The sequence below is a fragment of the Alternaria dauci genome, chromosome 3, assembly GCF_042100115.1.
Source record: "Alternaria dauci strain A2016 chromosome 3, whole genome shotgun sequence".
NCBI lineage: Eukaryota > Fungi > Ascomycota > Dothideomycetes > Pleosporales > Pleosporaceae > Alternaria > Alternaria dauci.
Window position 1 is genome coordinate 2,540,914 of NC_091274.1, and position 15,938 is coordinate 2,556,851.

The window sequence follows — 15,938 nt, forward strand, 5'->3', positions numbered from 1 at the left end:
CTCTGGCGACTAAGAAGACGGCGAGCGTTCTCAGGGAAGAAAGCATCGGCAGGTTGTATCGCTAATATGTTTTCGCTGATTTCTTGGTCGAAGGTGCCTGGAAAGTCAGTACTGCGCACTTACGCAAATGCTAAGATGGGTATCTTACGACAGACGCCACGCAGTTTCCAGGATTAGACCACTCCAACGTCGCTCACAAGGCAGTCGATCATATACCTGAAGGTCTCTAGGGGAAAGTCAAGCAACTTCATTGCGACGACGAGTTTGATACTGCTGTGTATAGAACTTGAGCTTCAAATTTCGAGTTAGCAGGTGCTAGGTTTCGACGCGACTGGCTTACTTGGTAGACGTGTACTAACTGAAAGCTTTGGTTGTGGTGTGTTGCGGATAAATAAGAAGGTCTGGGAGTAGGTAGGAGTAAATAAATAGTGCCGAACTTACCGCCAAGCTTTTTCAAGTGTACAATCATAGTAGAAGCAAGCACACGTTACACGCAAGACTGACGCCTGAATCTTATAATGTAATTGCGGGAACAGATAAACAAGTGCAAACGAACGCTAGGACATGTGCACTAGTCTGGAAGATCAGTTATGGCCATCCAACGCGTGTGCAGGTACTCATCTGGCTCGCAAATCTTGATACCAAGACCGACTGCGGTGTTTAGAAGTTGTAATAGGAGATGACTACTAAGTCTTCAAGGCTAAATCCCGCGTACACGCCACTCATCGGATTGCCGATATCGCACAATGTGATCAAAATAGGCTCTCTCCTCCAGCGACATTCTGCAGAACTGTGCGAATAATGGGAGCTTGCGGCCGCCGCCCTGCTTCATATCGGCCTTCCGCAATGCTTCGTATACCTTCCCATCCTTCGGACCAACTGGCCACTCAGCTATAGGTGGTAGCTCTGCCCCGACGTTTGATAGATATCGAATGATGTTGCAGTTCTTCTCTTGAATTGCGAGCTTGATAGGTGTTGCTCCTCTCCGATGTGCCATATTTATATCTGCCCCAGCTTTGATAATTATCTCAACAATGGCTAAGTTTCCAGAAGACACAGCTTCGATTAATGGAGCAGTGTTGGATGCCTCGCTGTTAAGTTTGATGTAGCCCGCCCGATCTAACAAACAGTTGCATTACATCTTTACGTTCGCGCTGGCAAGCTCTTTGATAGTCTGACTATCTGACCTCCTTAGGAGAACCCCTTGTAGCAAACGGAATCAGGAGGACAGCTCTGACAACAGAGAGACTGGATCTGTCGATAGCAGCCTGCAAAAAGTCGTTGTAGACTGGTTTAGGAAATTTCAAGCGTTGGTCCTTATGCCAGTTGGCTAAGATGTTGACAAGGATCTCGTCGTTGTTGACAATGGCGGTATGTATAGCATCCGAAATGGCAAAGCCTCCTTTTGCGGACAGCCAGCTAGAGGCTTCGCTCGTTCCTCCGATAATAGCGGCTTCGATAGAATTTCTCTCTCTCTCGTCGTCCAATGCTGCTGAGAGGCTAGACAGAATCGCTTTGACTGCAGCCTCATGGCCGAGTTCTGTCGCAAGCTGTAACGGTGCACCGAGTATGGGATGCGACGCAAGGCTGGGTAAGGCCTGCATTAATTCGGGTACAAGGTTATGTTGTCTGGCGTAAATGGCGGCTATCAATTTCTCCAAACTACCAAACGGAGGAGAAGACGCTGTCGAATATCGCGATCCATATCGGTCCCCGCTTCTTAAGATTGAGAGGGTTTGGTACGAGGGACATGATCGATCGTGACTCTCACAGAGATCTTTGCGCAGAATCTCTTTCTCGTTGTATGTCTTGCAGTTGAGCTCTTCGGCTAGGTAACTGACCATATCGCTTATCGTGTCAGGTAGATAACGGTGTGCATCCAGAGGTACTTTGCTTCGGTAGTAAAGACAGAGTCCAGAGTTGTGAACGAAGATGGGCATTGCGGTATCTGTCAACGTCTCAAGGTTTTGTTTGGCGAGAATGTCATGTGTTATAACAGATCGGAAGGTACCTTGAATTAATTAGCCTGCATTCGCAACTGAATGTTCGCTGGCATTGCACTTACGACATACCCCACGAACTCTCCATGCCCTGTTGATGCCAGCGACAGAAACGAGTTGATGGACGACATTCTCAAACAACTCGGGCGGAAGATCTAGGAGCGACATCTTCTCAAGCGGCGTGTCACTTTTCGTATCCAAGCGTCGAGTATGAAGTAAAGTAGTCGGTGGCACAAGTCAGTCCTGGCATTGGAGAGCGTACCCTACTGTTTGGACTTCAAGGCTAAAGTCCACACCACTGTTTGGACTTTAGTTTGATAATTCCGGTTGCGATGAACGGTGAGAGTGACGTACTTGCATGCGCCAACAAGTTCAGATGAAGGCGGCAAAGCTCATCCCTCAGATTCACGCAGACTTGGAGTACATGTGGAACTGACTATTCACAAAAGTATCAGACTCTTTATCCGTGATGGATTCAAGAACATGGTGTAGTGCTGTAGCTGATGTGTTGCGAACGATAGGCTGGGCTGATGGCATAGTAGGTGTAGAGATCAGCTCGCAACTCCCAAGGCAGATTGAGAGGGCCGATCATGTTGACTTCTTGGGGTGTGGCGGGTTGGGGGTAGACAAGGATGCTCTGATGTAGTTGAGCGAGTGTGTGGTGAGCCATTGAATGAGGGCAGGAGCGATGCCCACCTACCTCACCAAGAGACAGTAGCGAGAGCTGCTCACTGGACCATGGACGCGCTACGCCCAGTTGGGCCAACATTTGAAGCACTGCTTCCTTTGACTGCAAGTTTATTGCGAGGAGCAATTGAACGCAAAACGGCCACCAGAAGTCTCACCTGGCAGTTCAACTCTGATGCGCCTTCAAACATATATCTGTCGTGTAAAGTCTCTAGTGTATCGCACATGTCCCAAACGCCGTATGCAATGCAGCCTGTATCATGACATAGACCCATGTAGACCCGTGTACACCATACGATACATTTTCGTCATTGTAGTCCACCCATTCCTTCTATTCACGAGTCCATCACCTGAACTTGGCGACGCCTGGCACATCCTTGATCTCCTCAAACTTGGTACCCATCTTCACGACGCTGTATCGTATCAACCTGGGGTCCAAGCTCATGGTTCGCCGCAACGCGTGCTGTGCGCGGGCACTCGCATCGAAGCGCATGATGAAGTGGTGGCCGTAGTGGTGTGTGGACTGCAGTTTCTTGGCTGGCTTGGGGAGGAGGAAGGTGCCCCAGTTGGAGACGCCGCGGACGACGCCCTGCTGGTCGAGGACAATCTTGCCGGCGGTTTTGGCGATTCTACAGGATATCGCGTCAGCAGCGTGGTGGAGTGGTGGGCGGGCGAAATTACTCTTTCACTTCGGAGATGCGGCCAGGCCGTACCTGCCCCCGTCAGCAATGCCTCATCCCGATAATGCGACGCTCAGCATACCACTCCTATCATCTCGTACAGCATCTTGCCTCGATTGCGCGGTGTTGTTACTGACGTCGTGCCTTCCGTCGCGAAAAGTGTTCGAAAGCGGCCAACCTTTCCGCAACCGCGGAGGAGCTCCACACCGGTTTCCTTGGCGCGTGCTATCACCTCTCCCACTCCCACACACTTGAAGCTTTTACACTCTCACACACAATCACTGCAAAATGGCTGCCCGGACTTTGATCGCACGCGCTGCGCGCCAATTCACTTCTGCCGCGGCGACGAGACCATCGCCTTTTGTGTGCCAGAGGTGGCAGCAGGCGACTCAGAAGCAACGGCTATTCTCGGTATCTGCCGCTCGTACGCACACCTGAAGCCATGGAGGGCAATTGGATCATAAATACGATCGCTGACTGGGCGCAGTGAAGGAGAAGAAGTACACCGAGGACCATGAGTGGATTGAGATGTCTGCCGACGGCAAGACGTGTACGTTCAGCCTCCCCCACTCACTCCCCCACATCCCCAGGCGCTCTTGCTATCCAAATGCACAATGACTGACATGTCGCGCACAGGCACCCTAGGTATCTCCGAATACGCTGCCAAGGCCCTCGGCGACGTAGTCTACATCGAGCTTCCCCAGGTCGACATGGACGTTAGCGAGGGCGATGCCATTGGCGCCGTCGAGTCAGTCAAGTCTGCTTCAGACATCCTCACACCCATCTCCGGAGTCGTCGCCGAGGTCAACTCGACGCTAGAGCAAACACCGGCCAACGTCAACAAGGACCCAGAGGGCGACGCGTGGATTGCAAAGATCACCGTCTCCGGTGAGCCTACTGGCAAGACCATGACAAAGGAGGAGTACGCTGCTTTTACCGAGGAGTAAATGCTCGAGGAAGAGTTGGGAGAAAGCATCAATGCAGGAGATAGAGATACCTAGGCGCATACTTCAACATGGAATGCGAAACAACACAGTTAACAATTTATTTTGCGGAATGTCGGCACGTCGTTTGACACGCCTATGAATCAGAGGACCACAAGACGATTATAAACTGCATTTGTGTCGCCTGACCTCAGCATGTCGTCGCATCCTGACGTCCTTTTGATATGGAAGCACCCCCTCCTTCTCCAAGCTAACAACCACCATCAAAGATTTCTGGGCAAACAGGTTAGGTCGCTCGTGTATGTGTAATTCCACTGTTGTATAGCGGTAATGGTGGAATCATACCTTGCATTCCGGGATTCATAGATTCGCCGCACACTGCACCCTTGACCCTTTGAACAGATTACAGAAACGAGTCCGACATCTCAATTCCCTCCCACTTCAAATCAGTTACATACACCTACTCTTATTTTCAAACACTGTCCTGAGCCACCTCATTCCAATAAAACACAATGTTCTGGACTACAACTCCGATCCAAAGGCCTGAACCGCCTCCATACCATCCTACGTTTCGTGTCCTCGGCTCCAGACCAGCAGATTCCACCAACGCAACCATCGGAATCAGCGAGGCACAAGCCCAAATCTTACATTTCTGGGATCCCGACAAGGTGGCTTCGGCAATGTCGACTGAAACGGCCTACGAGGAATCATGCCACAAGTACACCAAGACGTCGCATCCCGTATGCGGTCCCTACATCGCGCTATCAACTGTCTCTGCTCAGATCGAGTACGCGTTTTCAAAGTATAGAGATGACGGTTATTGGCTAGAGAACAGTAGAAGTCAGTCAGCCCCTCCATCGATCTCAAAATATCTCGACATGCTAACTCTTAGTCAGACAGCTTAGCCTTCCTCGTCGTCAACAACTGTTTTCCCGATATCTCGTTTCAAGACCTCGCGAGCCTTGAGCTGGTGATTACTATGCGAGGTTGGGGCAAGTATGCTTTGCTCTTGGTGTTTGAAAACAGGGTTCTTGTAAAAGGAAATCGCGTCACCAGAGAGAGACTGTGTGAGGGGTTGTTCCAGGCTATCGCGACGAAAGTGCAGCGTATCGCTAGACGAAGGGGCGTATATGAGTGGAGGTGGATTGACGCATAAGAAGAACAGAAACGTTCGGCGATGGATAAGACGTGTGTTCTCGTTCAAGTATGTACGATGGGCTCCTATTATGCCCCATGAAACAATCGACCATGTCTTCTATTTGCCTCCATCCTCGCTAACATGCCTCACCAGTATCCTATCCAGTCCACACCTGAGGTCCTGGGCAGGTATATGTAGTAACAGCACTGCTATACGTGTCAACCGTGATACCCGGATCACTCTGCGGCGCGTATCCAGGAATATTCGCCAGGTAATCACCACTCGGCGACGCACTGCCACTCCCGGTCACCTCAATCTGCGCGCACTCGGCATAAAACTGCGGCGTCTTGGCCTGATGAAGAGCAAGCAGTTCGTGTCGAACGAGATAGTTACCAGGCGCGAGTGACTTGGGAACGACCGATTCCCAGTACAGGTTCTTGAGGACCTTGGCGGTGCCCCAGTTACGTCCTGAGAGGGGAGGTGCCGTCATGCCCTCTTGATCGATCTAGCCATTGCGGTTAGCATTAGCACAAACACAAATGTGTCTGAGATCATGGGAATGCATACCTTGAACCACTTCTTGCCACTGCCATCGCAGCTCTTGAAGTCGCCGGCGCACTTGTACATCCATACCATGACTGGACCTTGCTCGTGCGTCCATTGCTTCCAGTTGGCACGGATCTTTCCGCCGGCCGCTACTTTGGCAGAGAGATCGGCGGATGTGCCGCCATTGCACATGACTTTCTTGTCGTTGACGTTCATTGTGGGGTTGTAGTCGGGCCATTGCCGTTGGATGGTCTTGGGCGAGGAGGCAGGCGAGAAACCTTCGTAGCTAGACGATGGGTTAGTGCTGAGAATCGAAAGCTTCGGAGAGTTTGACAGAGGCAGCTTACCCTGGGTACGTGACTCCGTCGATGACATAGCTGGTGACAGCGCCGTGGGCGGCAGCCTGTGCAGCGAGAAGCGCAGTGGGCAGGAAAACGTTTGAAAACAACATGTTGATTTGATCAAATGTTTGTCTTGAAGTTCGATACGGGTTACATGTCTACTCTGCTTGCGTTCTTATATAGTCATCAAGTGACCGCATCGTCCAACCTTTACGCCCAATGCTAATGTTCAATATCCCTCATGATCACATTGCCACTGCCCACCATTCATCTCTTTCTGACCAGCCTCGTCACGCCCACTTCACATAAAGGCGATAGTACTACCTCAATATCCATGCAATATACGAGGATGCTGTGGCCGGACCGGTTAAAGACTATTGGCTGCCCGACACTATACATGCTTCGCTAGCAAGCGAGCCTCCATGTCGGCTCATGGATCGCGATCCATTTCGGGAGATGATGGGAAGGCGAACGGTACCCCGGATGTTTAATCTACGTGCCCGTAGTGGAGATACACAGCGTGATAATGTAGACTCAAACGGCCCATGCGTTGTCGTGTAAGCAGCCATGTTCTGGAATATGGCAGAGTAAGCCATGTGGAAGGCGGAAGAGGCGTCAGTAAGGATGAGAATACGTCAATCAGCTGTGCTACTAATTCTGGTATATGTTCGACGTGAATGTAGCAATCAAAGACCTAGCGATCAGCCATTTCCTCTTCTTACCTATGAGACGCGTGGTTGTCTGGATTGTAGTTCACAATCAGTCTCTCGCATGTATAGAAGCGTCTCATTGTAGCTTAGACCTGCCCCTTCATTTGCAGAGCAAGGAATAAGAACATTTGATGACGTCGATGACGAAAGTAATGAAGTTCGGAAGAATGACCTTGGGGGGTTGGTAAAAGCACCAGGCGCTAATTGACACGCTAACTAAGGCGACCTTGCCGCCCAGCATTCCTGGCACCAACTTAGTTTCATCAACTTATTTTGCAAAACAAAATGCAAACAGCACATGTGAAGTAAAGGTTGCATTGCGAAATGATTGTGACCCAAAGGCATGGTCTGGTATCTCACACCCTTGCTAAATCCATAACAAATCCCCACCGTCTAGATCGTAACAATAACATGTCTAAAAGTTCTTTGATGCCTCGATTCCTTTTCCGTCGGCACCGTGCATGACTTCTTCGTCGTACCGGTCATCACCATCAGTGTAGGCAACACTGATATCTGTGATTTCATCACCGACCTCCATCCAAGTGTCGCTGCACGCGGGAATAGGACTGAGTTTGCACAGCCCCCAGTACGTGATGCTCGCGACAAGGAATCCGGCAAAGAAATTCAAGTCGTAGATGCGCTTCGCACCGACAGGCACCTCGCGGCCAATGGCACCTGCGAAGCCGACGACGTTGATGAGGATACCGGCGATGTAGGCTGCGTAACCGCGCCAGTGGAATCCAAGGGTGTAGTAGTATGGGCCAGTCTTCTTTCCAGAGTAGAGATCCTTGATCTGTAGGTAGCCCTTTCGGACAATGTAGTAGTCGCAGATCATGACACCTGCGATGGAGGAGAGGAAGACGGAGTAGGCGGAGAGGTAGGTCGTGAAGTTGTTGGTATCGGAGAGCAAGTTCCAGGGGCACATGACCAGACCGACGAGCGCGCAAATGTAACCACCTCGTCTGATGCTGATCCATCGGGGTGCAAGCGCTGTCATGTCAGTTCCCGCACTGATGGAGTTGGCTGCGATATTTGTGCCGAGTTGAGCGAGGGTGAAGGCTGCGGCAATGCAGAACACTCCAAAACGCTGCGCTGACCCACCCTCGTTCAGGAACGACTCTAGCAGCTCTAGAGGGTTCCAGATAGCGACGCCAAAGATAACAGTCGACGAAGATGAGACTATGATGCCAATGAAGGAGGTGACTGCAAATCCAATAGGGATAGTGAGCAGTTGCGGGAGAAACGCGTCCGAAGGCTTCTTTGCGAAACGGGAAAAGTCAGGGTCGTTCACGATCAAGGTAGCGAAGTTGGCAATGGCGCTCATGATTCCGCGAACCATCAACCAGCCAAGCTCAGATCCTTTAGCCGTGCCTGGTTGGTGAACAATTGGGCCCAGTCCCTTTGCACGAACGACGGCCCAGATGAAAAAGGCAATTCCAGCGGTCGGAACAACGTAGGCTTTTACGGTGAACAAGTGGCGGATCTTGTGTACTGGTGGGTAGATGAACGGCAGCGATCCAGCCCAGAACAAGAAGAAAGATACAAAGGCGACGGTGCTGGTTCCGGAGTTGGGGATGCCGTTGGAGATGCCACCTGTACCAGGGCCCTCGGAGTCTCGCCAGTTGTTCCAGATGGCGCGGATCATTAGGCGCACACAGGTACCGCCAATCCATGCTTGTACACCGTACCAGATACTAGCCATGGCTGCGCGGTTGAAGACGGGCCATAATGCTCCCCAGATACCAAAGGATGAGCGGTTGACGACAGGGAAAGAGATGTGGTAGGTAGCACCAATACGACCAGTCATGCAGACGAAGCAGGCGGCGATGGAGTAGCCAAGCTGTTGTTGAATCAGCATATGTCGGTAGACTCAGACATCAAATCTCATACCCAAACACATATCCAAGATTGCCACCACGACAGACCGTCGACGATGTTTGCGGAAGAAATCATCCATGTGTTGATGTTGAAAGAGTCAGCTGTACACAGGATTAGCCCACTTTCATGGTTGGTTTGAAAGTCTTTGACGTACCGACCCAGAAGCCTACGAAATTCCAAGCACCCCATTGACGACGCTCCGGTTCGACTGGCTTCAGATCGTGGTTGAAGAGCATAAGCTGTGCGGTGGTGAGGTTAGGCTCGCTCTCGACGGCGAGCTTGTCCGCCCAGTAAGCGACCTTTGAGTTCTTGACTCGCTCCATGATGAGGCTGTAGAAGAAAATTTCTTCGTCGCTTGAATGATGGACAGTCGAGGTTGCAACAGGCCTTATGAAGCTTTCGCTCCGGCTGCTCGAAGCCGTTGCTTGGTAGGATTGCAGATCCCCGCTCGTATGACGTGGGGGGCTATCGGAAGCGAGTGAAGGTCTCGGTACGCCTGGTCTTGGTGAAGGTTGTGGTTGGATGAGTGGTTGGCGTTCGGGATCCACGTTGGGTGGCTTTTGAAAGTGGTCGCAAGGTATATATGAGATGTTGAGATGGATGCACTACTGCGTGACGAGATATTGACGTTTGACCGCTGAAGAAGCTCCTCTATATGGGGCATGCTCCATCTTAAATATCGGGAACGACTTCGCGCAGGCACAAGATCTGCCCTAGATCCACTCCACGCTTAGATACTACGCTGCCTCCGCATCGGAAGAGAATTTGGTTGTGGTCGTTGGCTGGTAGGCCCATTTCGGTAGCCTTATCTTCAGGTTGCGATAGCCCGCGCGGTATGCTCCACCAGGATGTTCGCTTGCATTATGCCGCTAGAAGTCCCGACGAACAGCTCGTGTGATAATCATCAACACCATGCCCAGTCTCGAGGATGCAGGCACTGCAGAGTTTGCGTTCTGGGCGCGTGAAAAACGCACGATGGATGGGCGATTCTCCGCGGGTGACGCAGCGCCATGGCAACAACAGTATCGCGTGCCACCAGGGGGGGTGTACTGAAGTCTTGGGGACTCTGCACGTCTGCGCTGCTATCTCCGCGATAGGAGCCACAGGAGCAGAGATTTCCCTACTTTTTGACTCGATAGAAACATGTCACCATAGTCCTGGACCCGGAGAAGGTCTCTATCTTGCAGCAGCCGGCGCTACAATGGTTCGAGGCTGCATCTGTCCGTTCGCTTGAGGGTTTCTTGCTGGGGAGATAAAGGCAATGTGGGGTTTAACGGGGCGCCCGCCGCAGCCACTCAGTGGCCGCCATGTCCGATTTACTCGATGTCATCGAGTAAACTGTCGGGCTACTTATAACATACCTCACCTGGACATTTTCCAGCCTCACGGCTCAGCTGTGAGATCTGCCTGGTCATGCGCATGTGCACGCGCTTGTACACACCTTTTGCATACTGAGAGGCCATGGCGCAGGCCGACTTCGCCAGCCTCAATTTCCCCCGGGACTCGTATACCGTTTCAAGCTGTTAGACGGCCAGCATACCACAGGCTTCTTCGGCGACGCCGCGAGTTCATGGTGACATATGCGCACACTCGAATCAGCATGCGATCGACAGTGTTGTCTTCGAGAGAGCTACGATGTTATTGTGCAGGAGTCGGGTCAGATGTTGGCGATTAGGCGTTAAGAACGCGAATACGGGTACACAAAGCATGTTCGACGACTCACAGTCTTCAGGGTTTTCCAAGCCTGCGGAACGGATCTCAACACTCCCCATGCCTTCCGCATCCAAGACAATCGGAAGCAATATCGAACGACGCCTATCTGCCGACAAACAAGCCTCAGCATCGATTATCACTCCGACGCCGTCAAACAAAATGTGCCGGCTAAGGGCCGCTCCTCTATCGGGCCTTCCATGAAATGCCCCAAATATCATCAGCCTGGGTGCGCGAGGCTGTTTCGAACGCGGCGTGTTTCAACGTCCGCTTGGAGTAATTTCCCATATACAACGACAGTACCAATGGAGACGAAATCTCTTCCAAACATCAGACATTTGTTTCTCTTTGATGAATAGGTGGCGAGATCGTGGCGCTTATTATCAAAGACGTATTGATTCGTGACTACGGTTCATTATAGACATGTCTGATACCCAAGATCCAACGTCGGTAGGCATGAGACGTTGTCATGCTCGTTCATCATAGCGAATTATCCAAAACGCCACCAGGTAAAACCAGACCAAACCGCCCATTGCTAAATCAGATCATAAGACATCAACGTCGAATCTTCACCACTGCCCTGTCATTCTAGTGCCATCCACCGTTTCCGTGCTTGGGCTTCTTGTGCTTGTCCTCGAGCTTGCTGCCGAGAATCGAGCCTGCTATGGCTCCAATGATGCCGTGACCGCCCAGCTTATTGCCGCCAAAGTAACCAGCTGCACCGCCACCTAGAGCACCCATGAGGCCTCGGTCGCCTTCGGCTTGCATGTTGGGGTCTGTCGCGCCGTACTGCTGTCCTTGTTGCGGCTGGCCGTACGCATTTTGACCTTGCGGGTACTGGTCTTGAGCGTATGCACCCTGTTGCGGGAACTGCTGCGCTGGGGCCTGGCCAGGGTACTGGCCTTGTGGAGGGTACTGCTGTTGCTGGCCATATCTGTTGCTGTTAGTACATGGAGTGACATGTCTGCAAGGTCGCGTCTTACCCTTGTTGCTGGTCATATGGCGCTACCTGCTGTCCATGCTGAAATCCCCCGTGAGCCGGGGCACCGTACTGCTGGTTATAACCTTGCTGCTGGTAGTCCTGCTGCTGCTGGCCGTAGTAGCCCTGGTTCTGTGGCTGAGGCGGGTAGCCTTGTTGCTGGTGGCCGCCCTGCCCCCAGCTCTGTTGTTGGGGAGGGTATTGGCCTTGAGGCGGGTATTGCTGGTAGCCTTGGTTGTACTGGTCGTAAGGGCCGGACATGATGACTGTGTGATGTTTGTAGGGTGCAAGAATAGTTTGTGGTTGTTGCGCTGAAGAGGGGTCGGGTAATGAGGGGTGGTGGTTGACGTAAGTTTGGGGGCGGATACGGGAGATACGAGAGGAATGTCGTGAATGGAAGTAAGAGCGTCACAACAGGAACATGGCAATCTTATACTACTGACCTGCTTGCCGCAGTGCAGAATAACATCGGCTGACTACGAGATCTGATGACTGAACGAATCCACCGAATCTTTGGGGCGGAGCACATCCAGCGAGATCCGGCAGCACTCACTCAGCCTCAGCCACCCAGAGGTCGAGTTCGTCCGGCAGCCACGGCCAGTTCGCCGGGCGCGAACCGTCCACGCCTCAACGCCGCATCATCCGTGGCCTCTTCCGCGCCATGTCATTTTCCAGCTACCTGGCAGCACTGCACATCAAGCTTCGCGCATCTCGACGTAATCTCGGTCGTCTCTCCTATGTTTTGTAACATCCTAGAGAGCGATCATCGCGAAGGCTTGCCTAGCCTCAGGAAACACTCTCTTCCGCCCCCCAGCAAACCTATGTGCGAAACATTGTGTGCCTCTGTTCTTCCAAGAGATTGGCCTCGGCAGGATATCTGCGAGAGCTGGCCGGAAGCACCGCCGCATCACGTCGCGCTACCAAAAAAGGGTACCCAGTGGAGCCCAAAAGTCGACCACGCCATCTGAGGCGCAGCGCTCTCTGCGCTCCTCGGAGAGCATGTGGCTTGTCATCATCGGCAGGCTGTACAACCGCAAGGCTGTCCTGCGCATTTTCGCCGAATCCCAGTCGGGCTGCCGGTCATATGCGGGGAATTATTAGAGGAATTAACATCTGCTAACCAGTGCCATTGGGCTCTAGTCATCCAATAACTGTAGTCTGTCGATGGTCTCACGACAAACCCCTGTGGCGTTTGATCACCCCCGGAAACGGAAGCTGAAACGTGACCATGGCGCTCTGAGACAACTTTAAGACAATCTCCCAAACCTTGCACGACCATTTTCTTCTCGATCCAGGCACATCTTGCCCAATTGAGGGCAATTAAGCGCACTCGAGACCAAGGAATCTCGCCATTTGGAGCGTCCTCGGCATCATAATTGCTGCTAAACGCTCCGTTATTATCATAGCGCAGCAGCCGTACCTTCGCGTCTCCCCAAACTGACATGGTACCAACAGCGACTCACCACTAGTGTAATTCATGCACTTCTCAAAGGCCACCCCTCCCGCTATTCGCATGAACGTGTCTCGTCTTGAGCGTTCGCCCAGCCTTTCGTTGTACCTTTGCTGACTTTGCTTTCTATTCTGTCCTTCGTTCCGCAGGCGGGCCTGTCGTTGCTAATCACTTACATACATTCGCTACCATCACCCTCTCTTATCGACTTCGCTGGTCGCGGTCCAACGCACTTTCGATCAGAACATCACCTCCGGTCACGACAACCTTACATCGCTGGACGAGTGTGGATTATGTCTGGTGGAGAAATTGAGCGGCTGGAAGACTGAGAGGGGATTCCCCTATTCGACGCCATCGCATACCGGAAGCAATGCCCGCCCCATGGCGCCGTGGGGTTTACGACAAGGTGGAATATGTCGTAGTGGAAAGAGATGGTGTCCAGTATGAGAGGGAGTTGGCGGAGGAAGAGCCTACGGCCACTTTGAACGCAAAACGCCAGGAACCAAGTCCTGCAGACTACGACAGCGATTCTGATGAAGACGACTACCCAGAGAACCTGAACATGACACCCATGACAACACCTTCTCTTACGATACCGACGGGAACTCCAGCTGTAAGGAAGACGTGCCGATCAAGGGGACTTGACTAATACAAACAGCTTCTGGCTACCATGACTCTCAGTGGCGAGTCACAAGCCACCACATCCGCCTTCGCCGACAATGACCCTACCGAGACTATCGTGATTGCTATGCCACCTCCACCGCCTAGACCTCATCATGAGCGCCCCATTTCACAGACGACCGAGCACTTGCTCATCGCTGCCGGCTCTATTGGTAGGATGAACCGATTGAATGAGTTGAACTATGTGCTGACATGCTTCAGGTGCGACGATTATCATCGTCATGGTAGTTCTTGCCATATACACCATGCGCAAGCGAGGCCTTACTTTCCGGGACGTACTCGAACAGGGCAAGCAGCAACTTCGCCGCGGACCCCCACCACCACCCCCATCGCGATACGGTCAGGATAAGAAGAACTTTGACGATGAGTACACCTATGGCATGAACGGCTCGTTCAATGCCCCTCAGCCCGCAGTTGCGCCTAAGCGATCTTCATCACTCTCTTCACAGAAACGGCTTCAACCTCTCGGGCGAAGTGACAGCTTCAATCAGCCTCCGACTAGGGATGGGACTCGGAGCTTCTACGATGACACGCCGTCAATCTCGAACTCGCATCGTCGCAACGATAGCGCAACACCATCATCGCCTGTTCTGCCTATAGAAGGGCAACGACAGAGTGCGTCAACGCGCAACACCAGATCATTGGACGGTGACGAGGAATCGCTGCGGTTCCCCGACCCTTCACAGGAGCAAGCCAGGAACCTCCCACCTCCTCCAACATTCCGCCAGTTCCTCTCAAACCGACCTTCCATATCTCAAAGACCCGATTTCGGCGGTGCTTCTGCGGCTGCTGCAGGAGGCGGTATAGCAAGTAGGTTCAGCTGGACAAACTCGCAGGCTCCTCAGACTCCACATGATCCCTCCCGCGACACTGCCACTCAGCAACTTGGCCGTGACAGCTTCATGACATCCCGCTCTTCCGTACCACGTTTCCGCACAGTTGACTCATGGGTAAACCAGCAATCCAACCGCGTCGAAGAGCAACGCCTCAAGCAGCAATTCCGCATGACACAGTCCACTACTTACTCTGAAGACGACGTGCCTGAAATGCCCGCACTGCCATCTGGCGTTCCCAAGAACGCGAGCGGCATAACTAGACAACCCAGTGCCGCGGGCTTGAGCCGCAATGGCAGCAAGAGCGGTCTGGTAGGAAGGGACATCAAGCACCAGAGGCACGACACACAGACTACGGCTCCTATCTTCAAGGCACATCCAGGCACCGAAGTGCGCTTCAGCACACGCAGCGCCGTACCCTCTGAGATCTTGGATAGGGGGCGAGACAATGTCGCACTATGAGCATTGCGGTCCACCATCGTCGTCAACACTTTTGTATCTATATCGTGTAGCCAACACGCCATCAACATTTGCTAGCTCCTCTTTCGAGAAACTTTCCTTGCCACTACCCCGTCATCGTCAAGCGTTGTCCGTTTTCAAGCACAAGCATGTTTTCTTGCATTTCTGAGCGCGGCATTGAAAGGGAAAAAGGGGGGAACTCGGGGTTTGGGTCACGGAAAGCGCGGGGACAAACAGCCTCCACAAAAACTGGGAACCTGGGGGGGGACAAGAACGACTACAACAAACACACCCTCCATCCATACACACACGCAAACCTTGTTAGCCAAAGCCGCCCACCGCTATCCCTTTTTGTATATCGCAATTTCTTGCTTCTTTAGCTTCAGCTACTCAAATATCCTGTAGAGTTTCCATGTCGCAGACCTAGTAATATCCACATAAATTTGGCTTTTTCTAACCCAGAAAGGCCTGTGCCATCTCTGCTTCCCACACAATGCCTGAGCATGTTTGTGACGTCGGGCAGATCTCCACTGCACCACGGCTTGGCTGACAGGGCAGGATAAAAGATCGTCCCGATGGTCCCAGGCGGCAGTTGGGGGTGAAACAGCACACAGCATTCCCCCCCAGCCTCGTCACCGCACATCTACAGGCAAACGAATGCGCGCCTAGCTTTGAATGGGAAACACATGAAACTCGGGGACCAAAAGTACCCCGATGGTCTTACTCCGACTAGATGTGATTTGATCGACTAGAAACAAGCACACAAGCCTTGGCTTGGCAAATTATACTCGACATCTCGCGATCGACGTGTGATGGACACGACGGAGTAGTCTCCTTGACCTCCGGACTCTGTTTGTGGCCGAGGGTCTGAGATAGCATGTAGTTAGTGTGTGAAGGGACGG

General features: G+C 52.3%; 6 protein-coding genes across 6 annotated transcripts; 2 read left to right on the forward strand and 4 right to left on the reverse strand.

The window, feature by feature from the left end:
- Positions 1-3,033: 3,033 nt before the first annotated feature.
- On the reverse strand, positions 3,034-3,473 carry ACET3X_004480 (mitochondrial 37S ribosomal protein bS6m; the record flags this gene model as incomplete). The annotated part of the gene is made up of 3 exons (XM_069450689.1): positions 3,034-3,316; positions 3,369-3,400; positions 3,450-3,473. 3 exons carry the CDS (start codon positions 3,471-3,473, stop codon positions 3,034-3,036), a joined length of 339 nt encoding a protein of 112 aa, XP_069308458.1.
- A 182-nt stretch (positions 3,474-3,655) lies between these two features.
- Positions 3,656-4,314, forward strand: ACET3X_004481 (uncharacterized protein; the record flags this gene model as incomplete). The annotated part of the gene is made up of 3 exons (XM_069450690.1): positions 3,656-3,791; positions 3,855-3,917; positions 4,004-4,314. 3 exons carry the CDS (start codon positions 3,656-3,658, stop codon positions 4,312-4,314), a joined length of 510 nt encoding a protein of 169 aa, XP_069308459.1.
- Positions 4,315-5,606: 1,292 nt separating this feature from the next.
- Positions 5,607-6,446, reverse strand: ACET3X_004482 (uncharacterized protein; the record flags this gene model as incomplete). Its single annotated transcript, XM_069450691.1, has 3 exons — positions 5,607-5,954; positions 6,017-6,281; positions 6,343-6,446. The coding sequence occupies 3 exons, from the start codon at positions 6,444-6,446 to the stop codon at positions 5,607-5,609; spliced, it is 717 nt and encodes a 238-aa protein (XP_069308460.1).
- A 918-nt stretch (positions 6,447-7,364) lies between these two features.
- ACET3X_004483 (uncharacterized protein) lies at positions 7,365-9,553 on the reverse strand. Its single transcript, XM_069450692.1, has 3 exons — positions 9,079-9,553; positions 8,937-9,025; positions 7,365-8,886 (listed from the first exon to the last, which is right to left on the reverse strand). Exons 1-3 carry the CDS (start codon positions 9,245-9,247, stop codon positions 7,462-7,464), a joined length of 1,683 nt encoding a protein of 560 aa, XP_069308461.1. The 5' UTR covers positions 9,248-9,553; the 3' UTR covers positions 7,365-7,461.
- A 1,471-nt stretch (positions 9,554-11,024) lies between these two features.
- Positions 11,025-12,111, reverse strand: ACET3X_004484 (uncharacterized protein). The gene is made up of 2 exons (XM_069450693.1): positions 11,618-12,111; positions 11,025-11,568 (listed from the first exon to the last, which is right to left on the reverse strand). Exons 1-2 carry the CDS (start codon positions 11,872-11,874, stop codon positions 11,223-11,225), a joined length of 603 nt encoding a protein of 200 aa, XP_069308462.1. The 5' UTR covers positions 11,875-12,111; the 3' UTR covers positions 11,025-11,222.
- A 1,322-nt stretch (positions 12,112-13,433) lies between these two features.
- ACET3X_004485 (uncharacterized protein) lies at positions 13,434-15,039 on the forward strand (the record flags this gene model as incomplete). The annotated part of the gene is made up of 3 exons (XM_069450694.1): positions 13,434-13,676; positions 13,722-13,896; positions 13,946-15,039. 3 exons carry the CDS (start codon positions 13,434-13,436, stop codon positions 15,037-15,039), a joined length of 1,512 nt encoding a protein of 503 aa, XP_069308463.1.
- Between the last annotated feature and the right edge of the window lie 899 nt (positions 15,040-15,938).